Source organism: Bison bison, unplaced genomic scaffold (genome assembly GCF_000754665.1).
Source record: "Bison bison bison isolate TAMUID 2011002044 unplaced genomic scaffold, Bison_UMD1.0 scf7180017864063, whole genome shotgun sequence".
Classification (NCBI taxonomy): Eukaryota; Metazoa; Chordata; class Mammalia; order Artiodactyla; family Bovidae; genus Bison; species Bison bison.
Window position 1 is genome coordinate 13,429,295 of NW_011494635.1, and position 24,005 is coordinate 13,453,299.

General features: G+C 39.0%; 1 protein-coding gene across 3 annotated transcripts in view; it reads left to right on the top strand.

The window, feature by feature from the left end:
- LOC104986061 (chromosome unknown open reading frame, human C20orf194) overlaps positions 1-24,005 on the top strand; it is a 171,685-nt gene that overhangs the window by 36,710 nt on the left and 110,970 nt on the right. For all 3 annotated transcript variants that reach the window (XR_824995.1, XM_010836482.1, XM_010836483.1), the window contains exons 4-7: positions 27-151; positions 1,257-1,353; positions 2,371-2,477; positions 18,434-18,511. Coding sequence is in view for 2 of the 3 variants with exons in the window: in XM_010836482.1 (XP_010834784.1) it covers positions 27-151; positions 1,257-1,353; positions 2,371-2,477; positions 18,434-18,511 (407 nt within the window). In the remaining variant the exon portion in view is untranslated. The remainder of the gene's footprint in view (positions 1-26; positions 152-1,256; positions 1,354-2,370; positions 2,478-18,433; positions 18,512-24,005) is intronic.

The following is a 24,005-nucleotide window of genomic DNA, read 5'->3' on the forward strand; positions in this document are numbered from 1 at the left end:
TGTGTTTTAATTTTGTTTTCTTACAGATGTGATTATATTGATTAAATCAGATAGTGTCCATCTGTACTGTAATCCTGTAAATTATCGCTATCTGTTACCCTATGTGGCCCATTGGAGAAATCTGCATTTCCACTGCATGACTGAAAATGAGGTGAGGAGAAAATATAAAATAAAAACGTAGAGACACTCTAAGGATACTTCAGGAAAAAATAGACGTGGAACAGAAAGTCCTTAAAAAAATTAAATTGGGGCCTTCCCTGGCAGTCGAGTGATTAGGACTCTGCACTTCCAGTGCAGGGGGCACGGTTCAGTCCCTGGTTAAGGAAGTAAGATCCTGCATGCCATGTGGCATGACTCCGTCCCCACCCCAAATCAAATTGTGAAATGTGGTTTCACAAAAAAGTTGTTTTAGTGGAACTTTTCATATTTCATTATGAAGCTACCCCAGCAATAAATTACATGCCTGAAAAAGGCGAAAAGAACTGTTAAAATTGTGACCTAATAGTAGGCTTATGAACCTACCTTCCTGCCCTGCTTCTTCATCCCCAACTTGGGCCCATTTGCTCAGGCCTAGGAATGGCCCCAGGAGCCGTTCTGTGACATTCCCATGTTTGGATTTCTTGGTATTTGTTTCTTTTTCCCATTGGACCCTTTCTAAGAGTTTGGATAGAAATCAAATTGGGGCTTAAGATTTAGAATTTCGTGGAAGTTGGGACCCAGTGTAAGTTTAGAACCCTTTTTCCATATGAGCATTCGGGGAATTTGTTTTTGGCTGTGCCGTGTGGCATGCTGTACCTTAGCTCCTTAACCAGGGATCCAACCCATGCCCCCTGCATTGGGAGCTCTGAGTCTTAACCATTGGATCACCAAGGAAGTCCCCCATTTGGGAGATTTTTGAGGATAAGTTTTATCTCTTGAATTTAGGTCTCTGATCCATTTTGAGTTGATTTTTGTGTGTGGTGTAAGGTAAGAGAATGATGTGTTTTTGATCAACAGGCACAAAAAGCTGGCTTTAAAAATACCCTCTTGAAGGGAATTCCTTGGTGGTCCAGTGGTTAGAGCTCTGTTCTTTCACTGCCAAGGACATGCATTCATTCCCTGGTCATAGGATTAAGATCCTTCAAACTGAACAGCATGGCTACCAAAAAAAAAAACCCCTCATGGGACATTTGGGACAACTAATAAAAATGCAGAGGAAATATGGAATTTTATATGATGTCTCATTAGAGCCTGATTCCTTTAATTTCCTTCTTTAGTATGAAGATGAGGAAGCTGCAGAAGAATTTAAAATTGCCAGCTTTGTGGACATGGTTCGAGACTGCAGTAGAATTGGTATTCCTTATAGCTCCCAAGGTGTGTATCTGACAGTCATCCATTTTAGAACCTTGCTGGGCTGGCGTATGAGTCGAAAGTCCTTACTTCTCCTTTCAGTGGAGACATTCATCTGGAAAACCCATTGATCTGTTTTCAGTAAAGGCAGAGAGGATCGGGCAGAATGAAATCTTAGGACTTTGCTATGCAAGTTTTTGTTCATAACTGAAGTTTCTGCAGCATCACAGCATGCTACCAGCAATCAGATTGAAGGACTCATGAGGATCTAGTCTGTACCACTTATTAAAGATGAAATATAGTTGTGGCGCCTCTTGCCAATAAGAAATAGTAATTTGGGTAGCTGTTAAAAATATGCTGACAGTGATGCTCAAAAATAATGTATAGGGGATTTTCCTGGTGATCCAGTGCTTATTAAGACTTCGTGCTTCCATTACAGGGGGTGTGGGTTGAATCCCTGGTTGGGAAGCTAACATCCCATATGCTGTGGGGCATGGCCAAAAAAACAAGTGTAAAAACAGAGGGAAAAGATCAGCAAGTTTAGCAGTGCTTCTGTCTTTATCTACTAAAAGGAAAAAAAAAAAAAAAAACTTGTACATTTAATGTTTCCTTCCTTATAATAATAGGGAAGGAAATATTTTGATTTCATACTTTTCCCTTGAGGAAGTTGGTTAGCTATGTGTTTTTTAAGGGAAAGGAGTCAAGTTTTGGTCTGTTAATAAATATATCCACTTAGGGATACAAGTCAGATATAATAGGCCACTATTTGTTTTCTTACTTTCCCTGGAAACCAGAATGTGAAAATATGGAGAAACTTGAATTTTTGTAACTTGTTTGTGTTTTGTTTTTTCCTTGACTTTCATTTTGTATTTCTAGTGTTAATATCTAACCATTTTATCTGTTTCAGTTTTTGGTATTTTTTTTGCTAGATGAGGCTGTGGTGAACTTGTGAGAAATGATGCCTTTCTGAGCACATTAGATCAGGTTTAGACTGCTGTATTCAGGATGAAATTTGATACATGTTGTACTTGATTCCTCTAGGTCACTTGCAGATATTTGATATGTTTGTAGTGGAGAAGTGGCCTGTTGTACAGGCCTTTGCTCTTGAGGGCATTGGAGGGGATGGATTTTTTACCATGAAATATGAGGTATGTATGAAAAGCAGCATGTTTGGTTTTTCTGCCACTAAGCTGTTTTTATGAAGGCCCACAGTGTGGGTGTTCATTATAACACTCTAGAAAGCTGGGAGTGACTCCAAAGGGTATGGGACAGTTTAAAGTATTTGAAATGGAAAATTATTGCTGTTTAAGGCTAGTCTGCAAAGTGAGCTCCTATGGCCTTTATTCGTAAAGCTTCTCTCTGTCCTCCTTTTTTTCCCCATTCTGAGTTACATATAGCACCCCAGGCTGACTCCTCATAACTTTTACTGTCCTATGTCACTTATATCTGTCATACCCACTTACCCACTCACCCACCCCTGGCCTCTGGATTGGAAGTTTCTGGAGAACAAAAGCATTCTTATTGTTGTTTGTATTTCAGAAGTTTGTATAATTTAACTATTTAAGGGCAATGAAAGGGAAAGTGCAGGATTTTGTATAAGTACTGTGTACTAGGGGCTTCCCAGGTGGTGCTAGTGGTAAAGAACCCACCTTCCAATGCAGGAGATGCAGGTTCAATCCCTGGGTTGGGAAGATCCCCTGGAGGAGGGCATGGTAACCCACTCCAGTATTCTTACCTGGAGAATTCCATGGACAGAGGAGCCTGGCAGGCTGTAGTCCATGGGATCAGAAAAGACTCAGACACTACTTAACAACTAAACAACAACTAAAGGAATAAAAAGATTAGCTTTTATGGTAAGAACAATATCTTTTATTTCAGTGTTCTGCATCTAGAAGATGACCAGTTAAGTATTGTTAAGTGAATTAATGAATGAGAACTGGAAGAGGGGATCATCTAGGGTATGCATTAGGAAGGATGACTTGGTATCCATATGCCTCCATAGGATCCCCACTGAAATGATCTGCTCCCAGTACAGGAAACCAGACGTGCTGGAAATGGGGCCATACTCTTAGGGATAGAGTAAGTGGGATCTTTGGAAGCAAGGTCCAGGACTGATTCTTTTGCCTCCTTCTGAGAAGTAGCAGTGTCCCTGAGAAATGATTGGAGGTTCACCTGGCAAACCCTGTAATGTAGAGGAACATGGGCTGTAGGGATGAAGAAGACACACACCACATCAGCCCCATTCTTCTTGCCCCAAACCAGTTTTCTCACATTTATTACAATAAAGTAGTAGAACATCCACAAGGCTGTGGCAGCTGCCCCTGACAGCAGTTAACACCCTAAAATTTGGAAGAAGGGGGGCTTCACAGGTGGTAAAGAGCCTGCCTGCCAATGCAGGAGACACAAGATACGTGGATTCTATCCCTGGGTCAGGAAGATCCCCTGAAGCAGGAAATGGCAACCTGCTCTAGTATTCTTGCCTGGAAAACTCCATGGACAGAGTAGCCTGGGGGGCTACAGTCATGGAGTTGCAGAGTTGGACGCAACTGAGCGCACACAGTTTAGGAGAATAGGGACTTGAAAGGAGGCATGCCATAGGACATAGAGAAGAACCTTAAAATTTTTAGTGATGATGGTAATGTTTATTTTTAGTTAATTGTATAAACTATGCATTTATACTGTCTTGTAGATGCCAGGCACTGTTCTCAGCATTTTGTATAAATTAATTTGGAAAGAAAGTGAAAGTCAGTCCTGTCTGACTCTTTGCAACCCCATGGACTATACAGTCCAGGAATTCTCCAGGCCAGAGTACTGGAGTGGGTAGCCGTTCCCTTCTCCAGGAGATGTTCCCAGCCCAGGGATTGAATCCAGGTCTCCCGCATTGCAGGCAGATTCTTTACCAGCTGAGCCACCAGGGAAGCCCATGAATTAACTTTAATTCCTACAATAACCCTCTGAAGTAGGTCTCTTACCATCCCTATTTTACAGAAAGTTTAAATGAATTTCCCAGGTCACAGAACTAGTAGCCAGTGAGTGGCAGGGCTAAAGCCCAGTCCAGAAAGTCAGGCTTCTGACCCTATGCTTCTAACCCCTGGGCTACCACTAGGTACTTGAAAAGCAGTGTGCTTGGAAGCTGGACAATTCATGCAGCTCAAATGGGGCAGGCCTCTGGCTCCTGCCTTGAGGTGCATCAAACCATGAAGTCAGATCCCAAAGGAACAAAATTCTTTTTCAGAAAAACTTTTACAAGGTAATGTAGATTTTTGCTGGAGGGTGGTGTTTTTAGGGGCAGTGAGGAGGAAACAGCATACATCATATAGTAAAAGTTATTACTCTAACTCTTCTTTCAGAATCCCTTTCTTTAGATCCTGCCCTTCTTTTTAGCCACTAATTTTCATTCTCTCAAATATTTTTCTTTGTCCCCATCTCATTTTCCCCGACCTCTCTTCTCTTCCTTACCCTGTCCTTCCTTGTCCTTTAAGGTATGCAGCAGTTTGGCCTAGTGATCAACTCTGCCATTATACTGTCTGCTTCTCTCTGATTGACATATTAGAGGCCTGATAACTGCCTGAGCCAGAAAAGTTCCTGCCTCCTTTGAAAGCTAGGAGGAGAACTACAGATATAACTTAAGTTTTTAAACTTCTCTTTTATTGCATGCTTATACCCAGAGGAAAATCCTTAACTTAGAGGATGTTTTGTCCCTGTTGTGGTAGGTGCCAGCATGAGAAAGGAAACCAGACCCTTAGAGCATTTATTTGATATTTAGGCTGGGCCAGACTAAGTTATGGATACAGAGAACTCTTTCTTCCTGGAAGCAGTACAGGGTAGTTCTTCTGCTAGGGCTTTCCCCATCTCCAACTTCCTTCTTACTCTCCAGCTATTAGAACTGTGTGATCTGGTAATATAAATTTATATTAACCAACTCTTCAAGGGAGAATTCTAAAAGCAAACTTCTGAGTAATAACTACAGAGCAAGCATTCATTCACCTGCTAATGGACAAACATAAAAATTTTTGTACTGAAAAGTAGAATAAACCCTATGAAAAAATTCAGAAGATAAGAAGGAGACCATAGCATATTAGATGCAGGGATGGATCAGCATGATTTTAAAAAATATTTTCTCTAGGAAATAAAAATTGAGAAAAATATCATTTGTACTTTTCAAGCATGCAGTTTTTAGAAAGAGAGGCAAGATGTGGTATTTAGAGCAAGCAGAATTTAAAAGAGAAGTGGATGGCATATGAGAAAATATTGTTCTAAGCCTCAAAATTCACTAGTAGAATTAAGATTTGAATTTCAAAATAGAAATCAGGGAGATTGGCCAAATGGGGAGTATAAGGACCCTGAGCTCATCCCCTCTCCCAAGCACACCAAAATCACAATTATTTGCAGAACAACCATTGATGAAAAAAAGACCATAACCTACCAGGAAGGACTTGCTAAGCTAAAGTCATAAGGAATGAACCAAAAGACAGGAAGGATGGACTTCTGATGTACTCAAGTCCCTTCCCCCAGGTAGGTGACCCACAGCTGGAGAATAATTACATTGCAGAGGTTCTCATAGAGCAGTGAGAGTTCTGCGCTCCATGGTGGCCTCTGCAGCCTGGCAGCTCTGCACTGGGAAGATGAGCTGCCAGAGCATTTGACTTGGAAGGCCAGCAGGGCTTAATTTCAGGAGTCCCACAGGACTGAGGGAAATAGAGATTTCTTTCTTACAGGGTATACACAAAGTATCACATACTCCAGGACTCAAGACAAAAGCAATCATTTGATAGAACCCTGGACCAGACTTATCTGCTGGTGTTGGGGAGTGTCCCAGAGAAGCAAGAGGCAATTGCAGCTCACCCTGGGGATATAGATGCTGATGGCAGCCATTCCTTGGGTGTGCCCTTCTGCCTTGTGGACACTGGTGGTAATGGGCGCTGTTGTAGAATCCTCCCTTTCACTCATTAGAACCAAGACCTGGCCAATAAACATGTAGGAGCCAGTGCTGGGACACCCCAGGTGAAACTAATTGGGGGGAGGAACAGCCCCATCCAGGAGGAACAGCCCCATCCATAAGCAGGCAGGCTACCTAAAGATTTCCTGAGCTCTCAACCACCTTTAGACTTACCCCTGCCCACCAGAGGCCAAGACCCAGCTCCACCCACCAGTGAGAAGGCACCAGTCCCAAGATCTCCTGATCCCTGACCCTGCCCTCCAGGAAGCCTGCTGTGGCCTCTGGACCAGCCTCACCAATCAGGAGTCAGACACCAAATGCAGAAAAACCAGACTTCCACAGGCTGTGAATCCAGCCTGCACAAAGCAGGCCCTGACTTAAGACCACGTTGACCCTGGCCCTGCCCACACTAAGAGGCAAATACAAGCTTTAGGATATCCTGAACCACAAACGCAACTGTCACTCCCCTCTCCCAGTAATCTGACACCAGCTCTGAGATACCTGGGCCCAGAAACCAGACTCCAGGACCCAGATCTACCTGTTAGTAATCTGGTACTAACCCCAGGACCTGGCTTCACCCACTAACAGTCTTAGAGTCTTATGGATCCTGACTCTTCCTACCAATGAACCAGCACGAGTCCTGGGGCTCCCTGAGGTTCTCCAGCCCACCAACCTGCAGCCAGCAGTCTCTGCACAAGGCAGGGCCTGGTAACCACCTGGACCAGGTGCCAGCAAAGTCTTACCACATCACCCAAATAGCCCTCCACAAAAGAGGGACCCATGCAGCCAACATGGGGAAACCCCTGGAACATATAGCTTGGGTGATGAGAGGGGTGTACACTGTTGAGATGCATAGAATGTCTCCTACAGAAGGCCTCTTCTCTAAAGTCAGGAAACATAACTAACCCACCAGATAAAGTAATACATACAGCAGCTTAGGCAAAATGAAATGACAGAGAGACATGTTCCAGTCAAAGGAGTAAGAAAAAAAACCCAGAAGACAAGTGAAAAGCTTAGTTTTCCCAAGAAAGAGTGAAGGTAGTGATTGTAAAAATGATCAAAAAATGTGAGAGAAGAATAGATGCACAGAGCAAAAAACTGTAAGTTTTTAACAATGAGAAAATATAAAGAACAGCTGTAGATGAAGAATACAATTAAAATGAAAAATACATTAGAAGGAATCATCAGTTTAAATGATACAGAATGGATCAGTGAGCTGGAAGACAAAGTAGTGGAAATCACTGATGCTAAACAGAAAAAAGAATGAAATGACATATAAGAGACCTCTGGGACAACATCAAGCACACTAATATTTGCATTTTAGAAGTCTTAGAAAGAAAGGTGCTAAGAAAATCCCTGAATACTTAAGAGCCATAAACAGTCCTTCAAGACCAGGAAGTGCAGAGAGTCTCATATAGGATTAACCCAAAAAGAACACACCAAGACACACTGTAATCAAAATGTAAAATTTAAAGAGAGAATATTAAAAGTAACAAGACAGAAGGAACAAATAACATAAAAGGGAACTCCCATAAGGCTGTCAGCTGACTTTCAAGCAGAAGCCCTGCAGGCCAGAGGGAAGTGCTGTAAGTTTAAAGTGATGAAAGGAAAATACCTATGAGCATGAGTATGCTACACAGTAGTGCTCTCATTCATATTTATCGGAGAGAGTAAAAGCTTTGTAGACAAGCAAAAGCTAAAAGAGTTCACCAAACCAATTTTACAAGTGTTAAAAGAACTTCTCTAGGTGAAAAAGAAAAGGCTATTACTCTAAAAACATGAAAATTCTGAAATGAAAAAGGTAAAGGAAAACATACAATAAAGATAGGAAATCATCCATGCATGAACCTCGTAGGAAGGTTTAAAGACAAAAATAGTGAAATCCACAGTATCTACAAACACCCACAATAAACAGTTAAAGGGTACACAAAACAATTAGATGTAAAATACGATACTGAAAATAGTAATTGAGAGGGGAGGAGAGTATACGCTGTGGAATTAAGATGCATTTGAAATTAAGAGATCAACAACTTAAAAACAGTTAAGTATGTACATAGAACGTTATATTAAAAACCTCATGATAGCCACAAACCAAAAATCTGTAATAGATATACACAAAAAATAAAAATCCAAATACAATACTAAAAATAGTCACTAAATCACAACAGAATTAAGGAAGAAGGAAGGGGTAAAAGGCCTACAAAAGTAACCCCAAAACAGATAACAAAGTGGCAATAAGAACATACATATCAATAATTACCTTAAATGTAAATGGACTAAATGCTCCAATCAAAAGACACAGAATAGCTGAGTGGATACAAAAACAAGACGTGTGTGTGTGTGTGTGTGTGTGTGTGTGTGTGTGTGTGTGTGTGTGTATACTGCCTAGAAGAGATCACTTCAGGTTTATAGACAGACTGAAAGTAAGAGGATGGAAAAAGATATTCCATGCAAATAAAAATCAAAGCCAGGGTTGCAATACTTAGACAATAATAAGCCCTAAAATAAACGCTGTTGTAAGAGATGAAGAAGGATACCACATGATAATCAAGGGATCAATGCACTAAGATATAACAATTATAAATATATCTGCACCGAATATAGGAGCAACTAAATAGAGAATTGGACTATAAAGAAAGCTGAGCACTGAAGAATTGATGCTTTTGAACTGTGGTGTTGGAGAAAACTCTTGAGAGTCCCTTGGACTGCAAGAAGACCCAGCCAGTCCATCCTAAAGGAGATCAGTCCTGGATGTTCTTTGGAATGTCTGATGTTGAAGCTGAAACTGAGATACTTTGGCCACCTGATGCGAAGAACTGACTCATTGGAAAAGACCCTGATTCTGGGAAAGAGTGAGGGCAGGAGGAAAAGGGGACGACAGGATGAGATGGTTGGAGGGCATCACAGACTCAATGGACATGAGTTTGGGTAAGCTCCGGAAGTTGGTGATAGACAGGGAGGCCTGGTGTGCTGCGGTTCATGGGGTTGCAAAGAGTTGGACACGATTGAGTGACTAAACTGCCTGAAATACATAGATCAGATATTAATGGACAGAAAGGGAGAAATTGACAGTAACACAATAATAGAGAATTTGAACACCTCAGTTACATCAATGGACAGATCATCTGGACAGAAAATCAATAAGGAAGCACTGCCCTTAAATGACACATTGGACCAAAGGGACTTATTTGGTAAGAGTATTCCATCCGAAAGCAGCAGAATACACATTCTTTTCAAGTCTACGTGAAACATTCTGGAGGATAGGTCACATACTAGGCTACAAAACAAGTCTTGGTGAAGAAAATTGAAATCATATCAAGCATCTTTTCCAGCCACAATACTGACTAGAAACCAACTGCAGTGGGGGAGAAAAATGGTAAAACCCTCAAAACACATGGAGGGTAAACAATATGTTACTTAGCAACAAATGGATCACTGAAGAAATCAAAGAGGAAATCAGAAGTTACCTAGAGACTAATGAAAATGAAAACATGACAATTCAATACCTTTGTGTATGCTAAGTGTGCTAAGTCACTTCAGTCATGTCTGACTCTGTGGCCCTATGGCCTGTAGCCCACCAGGCTCCTCTGTCCGTGGGATTCTCTGAGCAAGAATAGTGGAATGGGTTGCCGGTGCTTTCCTCCAGTGCCTCTCTTGTCTCCTCCACTGGCAGACAGGTTCTTTACCACTAGCGCCACCTGGGAAGCCTCCTCAATACCTATAGTGAAAGTGTTAGTCGCTCAGTCATGTCTGACTCTTTGCAACCCCATGGACTGTAGCTTGCCAGGCTTCTTTGTCTGTGGAATTTTCTAGGCAAGAATTCTGGAGTGGGTAATCATTTCCTTCTCCAGGGATCTTCCTGACTCAGGGATCAAACCTGGGTTTCCTGCCTTGCAAGGAAAATTCTTTACTGTCTGAGCCATCAATATCTGTGGGACACAGCAAAAACAGTTCTAAGAGGGAAGTTTGTACCGAAACAAGCTTACTTCAGGAAAAAGATAAATCTCAAACAACCTACCAGTGTGAGTGAAATTGCTCAGTCGTGTCCTACTCTTTGTGATCCCATGGACTGTAGCCTACCAGGCTCCTCCATCCATGGAATTTTCCAGGCAAGAGTACTGGAGTGGGTTGCCATTTCCTTCTCTAGGGATCTTCCCGACCCAGGGATAGAACCCAGGTCTCCCGCATTGCAGGCAGATGCTTTACTGTCTGGGCTACCAGGGAAGCCCACCTTACACCTAAAGGAACTATAGAAAGAACAACAAACAAATCCCAGAGTAAGTAGAAAGAAAAAAAACATAGAGACAGCAGAACTAAATGAAATAGAGACTAAGTAAAAATAGGAAAGATCAGTTAAACTAAAAGCTGGCTCTTTGAAAAGATAAAATTGTTGCGTCTTTAACCAGATGCATCAAGAAAAAAGGAGAGGGTCCAGATCAGTAATGTGAGAAGTGAAAAAGAAGTAACAACCAACACCACAGAAATACAGAGGATCATGAGAGACCACTACAACAACTACATACCAGTAAAGTGAACAAACTAGAAGAAATCGACCAATTCTTAGAATGGTACAATCTCCCAAGAAATAAAAAATATGAACAGACCAGTTACCAGTATTAGTATTTAATCAGTTCAAAAATAAAAAATAAAAAACCACACACAAACACCTTCCAGAAAACATTAGAAGAGGACCAGATGTCTTCACAGGTAAGTTCTACCAAACATTTGAAGAGTTAACACCTATCCTTCTGAAGCTATTCCAAAGATGGCGGAGAAAGAACACTTCCAGAATCATTCTGGGAGGCCAGCATCACCTGATAGCAAAACTAGACTAAGATATCACAGAGAAGAAAATAACAAGCCAATATTAGTGATGAACATAGGTGTGGAAATTGTCAACAAAATCTTCAGTTGATTGCAAAGCACATTTAAAGGATCCTACATCATGACCACATAGGACCTATCATTGGAAATTTTCAGTATCCCTAAATCAATCAGTGTGATACATCACATTAACAATGTGAAAACTAAAAAAAAAAAAAAAAAAGGGGTTATCTCAGTAGATGCAGAAAAGGCTTTTAACAAAATTCAACATCTGTTTATGATTTAAAAAAAAACCTCCAGAAAGTGCACACTAAGGGAGCATACCTCAGCATAATAAAGGCCATACATGACCAAAAAAAAGGAATTAAGATTGGAAAGGAAGAAGTAAAGCTGTCACTGTTTGCAGATGACATAGTTCTCTACATAGAAAATCCTGCAGATGCTACCAGAAATCTACTAGAGCTCATCAGTGAAGCTGGTGAAGTTGCAGGATACAAAATTAATATACAGAAATCTGTTGCTTTTCCATACACTAATGGTTAACTATCACAAAGAAATTAAGGAAACAATCCCATTTACCATCTCATCAAAAAGAATAAAATACTTAGGAATAAATGTACGTCAGGAGATAAAAGAACTCAGGAAACAGACATTGGTGAAGCAAATTAAATACAACACAAATGGAAAAATACACTATGTTCTTGGATTGGAAGAATTAATATTGTTAAAATGACTATACTTATCCAAGGCAATATACAGATTCAATGTAATCCTTGTCAGAATACCAGGGTCTTTCACAGAAGTAGAACAAATCTAAAATTTGTATGAAAATACAAAATACCCCAAATAGCCAAAATGGTCTTGAGAAAGAGAGCTGGAAGGATAACAGTCCCTGACTAAAGACTGTACTACACTACTACAGTAATAATAGCAGTATGTCTTAATACTGACACACAGACACACATAGATCAATGAAACAGAATAGAGAGCTCAGCATTAAATCCATGCACTTAAAAAAATAATAATAAATAAATAAATAAATCCATGCACTTAAGGTCAGTTAATCTACAACAAAAGAAGCAAGAATATACAATGGAGAAAGGACAGTCTCTTCAGTACATAATAGGAAAACTGGACAGTTGTGTGTAAAAGAATGAAATTAGAACATTCTCTGACACCATATACAAAAATAAAGTGGATTAAAGACCTAAGTGTGAGACTGGAAACAATAAAACCAGAAGAAAACCTAGGCAGAACACTCTGACATTAATTGTGGCAATAGGTTTTTGGATCTGCCTCCTAAAGCGAGGAAAATAAAAGCAAGAATAGACAAATTGGGCCTAATTAATCTTAAACCATCAACAAAATAAAGACAGCCTTGTGAATAGGAGAAGATACTTGCAGATGATATGATTGATAAGGGTTAATATCCAAAATATGTAAACAGCTCATAGAACTACACATAAAAGAAAAAATCCAAAAATGGGTAGAAGAGCTAAAGAGACATTTAACCAAAGAAGACATACAGATGGCCAACAAGCATGTGAAAAGGTGCTCAACATCACTAGTCACCAGGGAAATGCAAATCAAAACCATAATGAGATTTCACCTCTTATTTGTCAGCATGACATCAAAAAGAACACAAATGTTGGTGAGGATGTAGAGAAATGGGAACACATCATACACTGTTGGTAGGAATATAAATTGGCGCAGTCACTGTGGAAAACAGTATGGAGGTTCCTCAAAAAGCTAAAAATATAACTACCATATAACCCAGCAGTTCCACTCCTAGGGAACTACTGGGTTTTATATATATATGTATGTATGTATGTATGTATATATGTATACATATATATGTTTACATATATGTAAACCCAAAACCACTAACTCAATACATGCACCCCAGTGTTCATAGCAACATTATTTACAGTTGTAAACCCAAAACCACTAACTCAATACATGCACCCCAGTGTTCATAGCAACATTATTTACAGTTGTCAATATACGTGTGCTAAGTCACTTCAGTCGTGTCTGATTCTTTGTGACCCTATGGACAGTAGCCCACCAGGCTCCTCTGTCCATGGGGATTCTCCAGGCAAGAATACTAGAGTGGGTTGCCATGCCCTCCTCCAGGGGATCTTCCCGACCCAGAGATAGAACCTGCAGCTCTTATGTCTCCTCCACTGGGAAGCAGGTTCTCTACCACTAGTGCCACCTGGGAAGCCCATTGTCAATATACGGAAGCCACCTAAATGTTGATAAATAGATGAATGGAAAGAAGATATGGTATATATACGTATGTGTGTATATATATAGTGGAATACTGCTTAACCATAAAACGAAAACTTGGAACAACATGGGTGCACTTGGGAGGGTATTATACTAAGTGAGGTAAGTCAAAGACAGGCACTTATGATATCACTTACATGTGCAATCTGAAAAATACAACACAACTATGAATAAAATGGAAAAGAAACAGACCCACAGATACAGAGAACTAACTAGTGGTTACCAGTGGGAACAGGGAAGTAGGGGAAGGCAGGATTGGGGTAGGGAAATGAGAGGTACAAACTATTATGTTGAAGATAAGCTACAGAGCTTAATTGTACAACACGGGGAATATAGCCAGTATTTTATAACTATAAATGTAGTATAACCTTTAAAGTTGTGAATCACTGTGTTATATACCTGTAAGTTATATAATTTTGAAAATCAACTGTACTTCAATATCAAATAAATTAAAAAAATGGACATCAAGTTCAGTACCTCAAAAATCTCATCAGTTGGCACACTTGTAAAACTGTTGCATGTTACAGAGAAAGGAGCCAAATAGGTTAAATCAATGAGGAAAAAGATAATAAAATGGAGGATAGAGAATGGAAAATGGTGATATCAAAAGTGAAGGTTATGTAATAGTGTGTGTTTATGTGTCACGGAGTGTGACACAGAGTGACAAGCAACCAGACATTTACCAACTGCCACCTCCTTAGTAGGAAAAACAAGGAACAAAGTGAGTGGGTGGAGTTTCTCTGTGGAAACTTGAAAACAAAGGTAACGCTTTGGGTAGTGTAGTAAAGCTCTCTACATTTTGGTATTTAGAATATGAGGGAGTAGAGATCCTATAGCTGCCTCTTACATGTCTACTCTGCTACAAAACTTACTGGTACTTGACAAGCTCTGCTAAGAACAGAAAGCTTCCCATCAACATTTTTTTGAAAATATAAACAGGCAGTGAAAGCTCACCACACATTGGATTAAATCACCTGTAATTTGAAAGAAAAAGTCAAGATTTTTAAAAAATTCTGAATGTGACACAAAGATAATTTAAGATATAGGGGGAAAGTTAAGATATAAAACTCTATTTAGGATGCCTGGAGAAATGTAAGATTTGATGACCATAGAACAAGAGTTATTTTGTGATAAATGAATATAAGGAAAATATGAGCTCTGGGAAGTTATAAGTGATAAAATTAACAGAGCAATTGGGAGGGTAAAGTTAGGAAAATCTCAAAATTAAAAACTTTAGAAATAAAAGGAAATATGAGAAAAAACTTTAAAATCTTAGAGAACTTATCTATGAGGTTTGATATCCTTTAAGTAGGAGGTCTAGAAGGATAGAACAGAGATACCAGAAGGGAGGAAACTTAAAAATAGAAGTAAACATTTCCAGTGATTATGATAAATAAAAGCTTTTAAATTAAATTGCTTAGCAAGCATCAGTGAGATTTTTAAAAAAGCTTAAATCTGTCTGTGCTTTTTTAAACAATAAGAATTAAAGAATATCATAAAAAGCTTCCAGGCAGAAAAAATAAGTCTTGTACAATAAGACAACAGAAGTTTGATTTCTCTCCTTCCCCAACCAAAACAAACAAACATTAAACTAACATTAAACATGATAAAAATGGTTTTTAAGACACTAGACGTCCGGCAAGGAGGTAATTCCCTTGAGAGAGAGAAATAGACAAGATGAACCCCAGGATTGTCCTAGCTTATTACAGTTGACCTTCAAAAAAATAGGAGTTTGAACTGCATAGGTTCACTTACACAGAGATTTTTTTTTCAGTGGTAAATACTATAGTACTACATGATCCACAGTGGGGTGAATCCACGGGCACAGAACCATGAATGCAGAATTGCTTTTACAGAGGGCTGACTGTAAGCTTTATTCATGGCTTTTCATCTGCAGAGAGCATCGATTCTCCCATGTTAGCATTAACACCCATGTCACTCAAGGATCAACTGTACTTTGAGAAAATTCCCAGGCCGTGGCACAGGAAGGGGGTACCCAGGTAGATCCCAATGTACTTCCTGAGCTGAGTAGATGCTGCTAAGATTCTGATGAGACCAAAGCATCTAGAGTACTAAAGAGGAAAGATTTCCCCCAAAACAGAACTCCCAAGGTCTGCGAAGATTCCTTTCCTCCTCCTCTGGCATCCCAAGTATTCAACAGAGTTTTGCTATATGTGCTTTTGTGTGACTTAACCACTGAAGTTGGAGGAAGAAAAACACAGGTGAAATTATTCCAGAACAGTTCCTGATGCATGCTTAGAGCTGGGAATAGTGCCTGTTCCCACCAATTAGGTGGGAACATAATTCATAAGGGGCATTGGATAAAGTCTTCAGGAGGGTTTTGTCTCAGTAGTGGGGAATAATCAGCCCTAGTATGAGCACTGCTCTGGACCCTCCTAACAATTTACAAAAGCAAGACCTGAAAGGATCAAACAGTTTTCAAGTAACTGCATTCCAGAATAAAGCACAAGAATATTTATAGGAATATGAAAATACCTGGTATCCAACAAGGTAAAATTCACAGTGTCTGGCATCCAAAGATTATCACTTTACAGGTAAGTGGGAATATATGACTGATAATAAGGTAATCAGTCAAAATTGACCTGAAATGGACAGAAACATTAGAATTAGCAAACAAGGACATAAAACAGTTATTCTCATTGTATTCCATATGCTCTAGAAGCTAGAGGAAAGATTGAATGGGTTAAACAAATAGACCCAGATAGAACTTCTAGAAGTGAACATTGCAATATCTAAGATGAAAAATATACTAGATGGCAGTAACATTAACTTAGATCCTGCCAAAGAAGATTAATGATTTTTAAGCCATAGCAGTATAAACCATCCAAGGTGAATGAAGCACAGAGAGACTAAAGAATCCAAAAGAATGGAAAGAGCATCAGTTCAGTTCAGTGGCTCAGTTATGTCCGACTCTTTGCGACCCCATGAACCGAGCATGCCAGGCCTCCCTGTCGATCACCAACTCCTGGAGTTAATCCAAACTGTTGGACACGACTGAGCGACTGAACTGAACTGAACTGAACTTGGTTATCTGGGTCATGATCTTTTTTGTGTACTACTTCTGTATATTCTTGCCACCTCTTCTTAATATCTTCTGCTTCTGTTAGGTTCATACCATTTCTGTCCTTTATTGAGCCCATCTTTGCATGAAATGTCCCGTTGGTATCTCTAATTTTCTTGAAGAGATCTCTAGTCTTTCCCATTCTATTGTTTTCCTCTGTTTCTTTGCATTGATCGCTGAGGAAGGCTTTCTTATCTCTCCTTGCTATTCTTTGGAACTCTGCATTCAAATGGGTGTATCTTTCCTTTTCTCCTTTGCTTTTTGCTTCTCTTCTTTCCACATACCTGAACGGTCTAGTGGTTTTCCCCACTTTCTTCAATTTAAGTCTGAATTTGGCAATAAGGAGTTTACGATCTGAGCCACAGTCAGCTCTTGGTCTTGTTTTTGCTGACTGGAAAGAGCATCAGTGATTGCCAAATCAGTCATAGGACAGAATAAAGACATTTTTAAACTTAAAAAAATTTTTTCCTTCCATTAATCTTTTCTTAGAAAGCTATTGAAGGATGTGCTCTAACAAACAAGGAAGTCAGCCAAGGAAGAGGAGACAAATTAAGCCACGGGATCAAATCCATCATGTGAAAGCTTCAGAATGAAGCTGGAAGAAAGAGAGAGATTATCTGATATCTTTAAAGCAGTGGTTCTCAATTGGAATGATTTTGCTGTCTCATCCCTCTCCTCCCCCCAATATTTGGACATGCTTTTGATTTGCCTAGACAGGGAGGGTCATTGTTATAGGCATCCAGTGAGTAAGAGACCAAGGATGTTGCACAAAACAATGCAAGGGCATCCCCTCACATCAAAGAAATAACTGGCCCTCAAATCACAGTAGTGTTTCTATTGAGAAACTCTAGTGTAAGGAGATTAACTGTGAGCAAATTAAGTGGGAAAGGTAGAAAAAAATTTAGGATTGATTTTTTTTTTTAATATATATATATAATACAAGTTAAAAAAAAAAGCTGTTGGTAGCTTTTGGAAAAACGAAATTTGTTTAAGAAAGTAAATAGTATGGTATGTACTAGGCGTGCAGTAAATTTTATATATTACATATATATCTTTAATATTGTAAATAATAACTACTAGTATAGCCAACGGAGAAGGCAGTGGCACCCCACTCCAGCACTCTTGCCTGGAAAATCCCATGGATGGAGGAGCCTGGTGGGCTGCAGTCCATGGGGTCGCTAAGAGTCAGACAAGATTCAGTGACTTCACTTTCACTTTTCACTTTCATGTATTGGAGAAGGAAATGGCAACTCACTCCAGTGTTCTTGCCTCGAGAATCCCAGGGACGGGGAAGCCTCGTGGGCTGCCGTCCATGGGATCGTACAGAGTCGGACACGACTGAAGCGACTTAGCAGCAGCAGTATAGCCAAAAAAGTCATATCATGGTATTAGGTATGTGTATGAGAAAAAGTGAGAATGGGGATAAGTATAGCAGAGCTACATCTTTGTCATAAGTCAGTATTTAATTTCTGAATTGATAAATGAAGAAATAGTGGTAGATGCTTATATCAAAATATGGAGGTAATTACCAAAAAGAAAACATTAAAAGACTTCAAAGTGGTTGCCTCTGAGGATTGAGACAAGGGGCAGTTTATGAAAGATTGAAGTAGGGATTAAATTTTTTTCATTACAGGCCTTTAGTACTAGTATTTGATTTTTTTAAACTGTAAGAATATATTCTAATTAAAATTTTATTTTAAATGAATTCACAATATATTTGTGTGTATATGTGTATAAATTTGTATATGCCCATCAAAGATGATATTCAAAAGATATACTAAAGTCTCTGAATCTGAAAAGATGGTTTCCTTCAGTGGGACACATTTATCAAGTATGTATAGGTTCTGATAATTGACAAAGTTTTGATATATTATTCACCAAGATAACCATTTCTAAATGTCAGAAAATAATTCTGATTGTCCTAATGATACCGACTCAGTTATTTCAGTGTTTTCCCCCTTGTATTACAGTTGCAAGATGTGAGTTTGAATCTATGGAATGTCTACAGCAAGATGGATCCTGTGTCCCTGGAGAGTTTGCTTTCCGAGGTAAAGAGCCACACTGTATTTAACATATAAATATAACCAGCTCAGTAATCTACTAATGATATTTAACTTGTAGAAATGCAGGATATATTTTAGTTTGCATTTAGTTAAAGAATTGAGCAGTTTCTTCCTTGATTGTTATCTTGAACTCCTTTGGAGTGAAAGAGGACCTGGAAAAGAGATACTGCCTCTTTCACTCTGAGAAACCACCTAAGATGAAACCAAGGCTCCCTGCCTTGTCCAAGGTTTAGGTTTTCACCTAAAGACATTCTTTCTGTTGGGCTGGACTTTAGAAAAACAGTCCAGAGGATGCCTTCTCTGAATGAAAAGATCTAATGAAAAGATTAAGAAATTAGGATATGTCTTAAAGGAATTAAGTATTAGGGGTTGGCAATGTTTTTCTGTTAAGAGGTGGATAATAGCATTTTAGACCTTGTGAGCCCTGTGTCTTTGAACTATTCGACAATACCATTGTAGGCAAAGCTTTAATGAATGGTTATGTCTATATTCCAGGGAAACTTTACTTACAAAAATAAATGGCCTTCCAACAGGCTGTAATTTGCTGACTCCTAGATTAAAGGATCAGGTATTAATTTTTCATCTGAACTTTGAAGAAAAAAATTCACAATGGGCAGAACAGTTTGTAACAAGGAGCAACAAACAAAACTAAGATATAGGTACTTTGTTTAAACAGCTCAGTAGTATCTCTCAGCAGTCATGGATGGATATCCATGGAAAAAGAACAGCTTATATGTAGCCTTCTAATGATATTAACTGTCAAAGTAAGACCCCAAATAATTCCAAAGACAAAAACAATTCCAAAAATGAAAACTACACATCAGTTTCACTTACAAATATCAATGCCTATATTTTAAGTAAAATGTCAGCAAATAGTATCATACTAAAAGAACATTCTATGATGAATTAGGGTATATTAAGCGTTTAATATTTAGTTTAATACCAGAAAATCTGTTAATGTAATCACTGTACTAATTTTTCTCCTTGGAACCATTTATGATGATTCCATAGACACCAAAAAGACATTAGATAAAATTGAACATCCATTCTGTTTAAACATTTCTAATAACATAGGAATATAAGAGAAAAATAAAACCTGAACTTTTTGTTCTCTAAAAAGACCTAATCGTCATCATCAGTCCATGGTGTGGCTAATTATGGGAAAAAGTGAAAGTGAAAAAATGTATAACATTAAAAGTGTAAGAATGATGGGATTTACCTAGTTGTCCAGTGATTAGGACTTCTACTACTGGGGGCCCGAGTTCAGTTCTTGGTCATGGAAATAGATCCCACGAGCCAAAAAAAAAAGGAAGGGAAAAAAAGACTAAGAATGATAAAGAAAATTTAAATACTGACAACTAAGAGTGATGAGTAATATAGGAATTTCTGCAAAGTATCTGGGAGCCACACCCCACTTGTGTGCAGTGCCCTAAATAGGGAGCTGCAGGTCACACATGGAGACTAGACATAGCATTGTAGTTTTGAGAACACTGCAATCATCTCCATAGTCAGTGGAATAGGACCACCCAGAGAACATCTTTAATTATACCTAGAGCAGCAGTGACATCATGCAACATCAAGCAACAGCGGTAATCATCACGAGTTGTAGACCAAACCCTTTCATGGTTCTCTAATTTCCAGTGAGCTTCATATGCTTAGATGGTATCTTGAAAAAGTGAAAGGAAACCCTTTTAATGTCTGAGGTTGGACTTCCCATCTAAGAGGAAAAGTGAGGGCTCAGAGCCAGATTTAGTTTTATTTACAAAGAATAAAGTAAGATGGTATTTCTTATACCAAAATATGATTGAGTGCATTTATACCTACTACATTATGGAGAGCTCTTACCAATTGGTAAGAAAAATACAATGGTGGGGAACTGGAAGACAACTAGAATTGACTGTTCACAAAATAAATAAAAATGACCATGATTTTTTTCCTCCAAGTTAGGGGTATAGAAAATCAAAGGAGACCATTCTTCTCATCCTAACAACCAAACAATCTGAATATGCAGCAAAATAGTAGTTTAAAATCAATTAGAGAGCTGAAGATGCAAAGAAACTGCAAAGAACTCTGTTTCTGAAAAATAGGGCCCTTCATAGGATGCTGTTCTCATTTTTAATGGAACAGCATGAGGAAGAGAAATCTATCATACGCAAGGATCAGTAAAAATCAGTTGACCTTTTAAAGACCTTTTAATGGCTGTATGTGAGTGAGTCAACACTTACCCCTCAACTCGATACCATAGGTCTTCACAAGTGTTCAGGTTAATCTACCCATCTTGCCTGAAGCACTTGATACTCAACTATAACCTGGATTAGAGATGAGAGCTGAGAGCAACCCTTTGGCAGCATTTCAGGTCTTCACAAGGTATAAGCAGCTACCCTTTTAAGGCTAGGGACAGGCAGCAAGACTAAGATCTCTTTACATACACAGAACCAAGGGACTGGAGATGGAGAGCAAAGAGAACTTCTTAGCCACCCAAAAAGCTGATAGCCAGCTTGTAAAGCAGGGAGAGATTGTCCGTAATTCCTAAAGCTGATAGCTTAGCTGTGAAATGAAAAGAGATTTCCAGAAAATTGTCAGAGCAAAATCACTAAAGTTCACAGCCTACCCTTAAAATATTTGAATTTGAATTTAAACCAAACTACAAATGTTACAAGATCCAGACCCTGATCAATTACAGATCAGATTAACTTAGTTCCCTGCTTTAGTGGTCTAATGAAAGAGAGGGATCTAGTGGCCCTTTCTTAGAGGTGAGTGGTATTTATGTCCGTTTTTACTGTTTTATACGAAACATCTGGCATATTTTTTTAATTATAAAATAAGAAGAAGCAAGAAAATTTGATATGTGGTCAAGAAAGGAAACAGTCAATAGAAGTAGGCCCAGATGTTAGAATTGACCAATGGAGAGTTTAAATGATGAAAGTGCTAAAGAACCTGGAAGAAAATGGGACAACATATGTGAAGAGATGAGGAATTTTAACAGAGACCTGACAGCTATAAAAAGAACCAAATTAAAATGCTAGAAATGAAAAATATGGGCTATAAAAATGGAGAATTTATTAAATTGGCTAATTTATTAAATTAGACTCCAATGAAGAAAAGTTCAATGAACTTGAAGATAAGTCAATAGAAAGTTTCTAAACTGAAAGACAGAGAGAAAATGAACAAAAAGGGCAGAGCACAGTATCCAGTATCTGCCAAACAGTGTCAAATGATCTACATAGTAAATCATTGGAGTCCAAGTATAGTTGGAGTCCCAGAAGGGAGAGTAGAGAGAAAATGGGGCAATAAATTTAAGTTGATAATATCCAAAAACTTTCTAAATTGATGAAATACATCAATCCACAAATTCAGGAGCTTTCATAAACCCTAAATACAATAAAATAAATATACACGAAAATGACTATAAATTTGTAAAGGGATCTCTGAGGTGAATCTACATGTGTTAATAAGATTCAAATCCAACAACCAAAAGAAGTTAAAATGCAATTTCAGTCCTGACTTGTGCTGATAAAAAATTATTGAAAAAGGGAGCCAATCCATACCCATATTACCTCTTCGTTTTTTAAATTTATCTATTTTTGGCTGTACTGGGTCTTTGTTGCTATTTGCAGGCTTTCTCTAATTGCTACAAGCAATTACTCTCCAGTTGCAGTGCACAGGCTTATTGTGGTGGCTTCTCATTGTGGAGCACGGGTTTAGTAGTTGGAGCATGCAGGCTTAGCAGCTGCAGCTTGTGGGCTCTAGAGCAGGCTCAGCAGTTGTACATGGGCTCAGCTGTGGTTGTCCTAGAGTATGTGGGATCCTCCCAGACCAGCAATCAGTCTGTGTCGCCTACATTGGCAGGTGGATTCCTAACCAGTGGACCACCAGAGAAGTCCCTATAAAAAAATCTACTTTTTTTTTCCTTCTCTCTTTTCTTGCTCAGCTGCTCCATGGTCTCCAAAGTTGTCTTTAAAAACCCTTTTTCTCTTCACTGTCCAAATACATTTGCTGTTCACATGTGTTTTCTCTTTGCTAAGACTGATAACCTTATAGTCAGAATTAGCATCTAGGCCTTAAATCTCACTGGCCAGTCTTTGCTGGCAGCTATTTGATGGCCAGACTGCCTACAGCTACATGCTTCTTGGTCAGATCCTGCAAAGAGAAAATGCAGACTGCTCTGAGATTTTATTTAGAAAGATGTTCAAAATATCTTTGGTGGGAAAAGTAAAAAAGTAGAGTATATTTCCATCTTTGTAAAATAATTTGTATTTGTGTATCTTAGAAATTTCAGATGGTAGTCTTACTGGTTATTATTTTTGTACTGGTTATATATTTAAAAAATATTATTATTTTACTTATTTTTGTTTTCTTACATTTATTATATAATGTAATTCTTAAAAATACTTTTAAATACTGAAATTAAACTTCTTTTCACCCTTTAAGTCATTTGAGAGCAGACACTGCTGTATGCCAGCCTAGGGCCAGGAGTCCTGTCTGAAGTTCAGGGTCCTTCCGTAATGGGCAAGGGTGAAGGCACACTGACATGTTTCTTGAGTTTTGCAGACTTTTGCTGCTTATCTGACCTTGATATCTGTCTGGGCCTGTCTTCTGAATTTGGCCTTGAGTCTGAGCAGATAGACCTTCCCTTCATCATCAGATCTAACAAACCAATTCTACCTCCATACACAGAATCCATTTCCACAAATGCAAGTGGAAAAATTTTGAGAATGATGTGTCTGGTGGAAACCATACAGGCTCTAGGTATCTCTCACATAGATATATTTTCACTTTTGCTGGTTGTTAGTATTGCATCCTCGGGTAACTTTACTGTTCAGTACCTCAGTCTCCTCATATATAAAATGAGCATAGAGAAGTACACAAGGGTATTCAGTTCAGTTGAGTTGCTCAGTTGTATCCGACTCTTTGCAACCCCATGAACTGCAGCATGCCAGGCCTCCCTGTCTATCACCAACTCCCAGAGTCCACCCAGAGTCCACCCAAACCCATGTCCATTGAGTCGGTGATGCCATCCAACCATCTTGTCCTGTCGTCCCCTTCTCCTCCTGCCCTCAATCTCTCCCAGCGTCAGGGTCTTTTCCAATGAGTCAGCTCTTCGCATCAGGTGGCCAAAGTATTGGAGTTTCAGCTTCAACATCAGTCCTTCCAATGAACACCCAGGACCGATCTCCTTTAGGATGGACTGGTTGAATCTCCTTGCAGTCCAAGGGACTCTCAACAGTCTTCTCTAACACCACAGTTCAAAAGCATCAATTCTTCGGCACTCAGCTTTCTTTATAGTCCAATTCTCACATCCATACATGACCACTGGAAAAACCGTGGCCTTCACTAGATGGACCTTTGTTGGCAAAGTAATGCCTCTGCTTTTGAATATGCTGTCTAGGTTGGTCATAACTTTCCTTCCAAGGAGTAAGCGTCTTTTAATTTCATGGCTGCAGTCACCATCTGCAGTGATTTTAGAGCCCCAGAAATA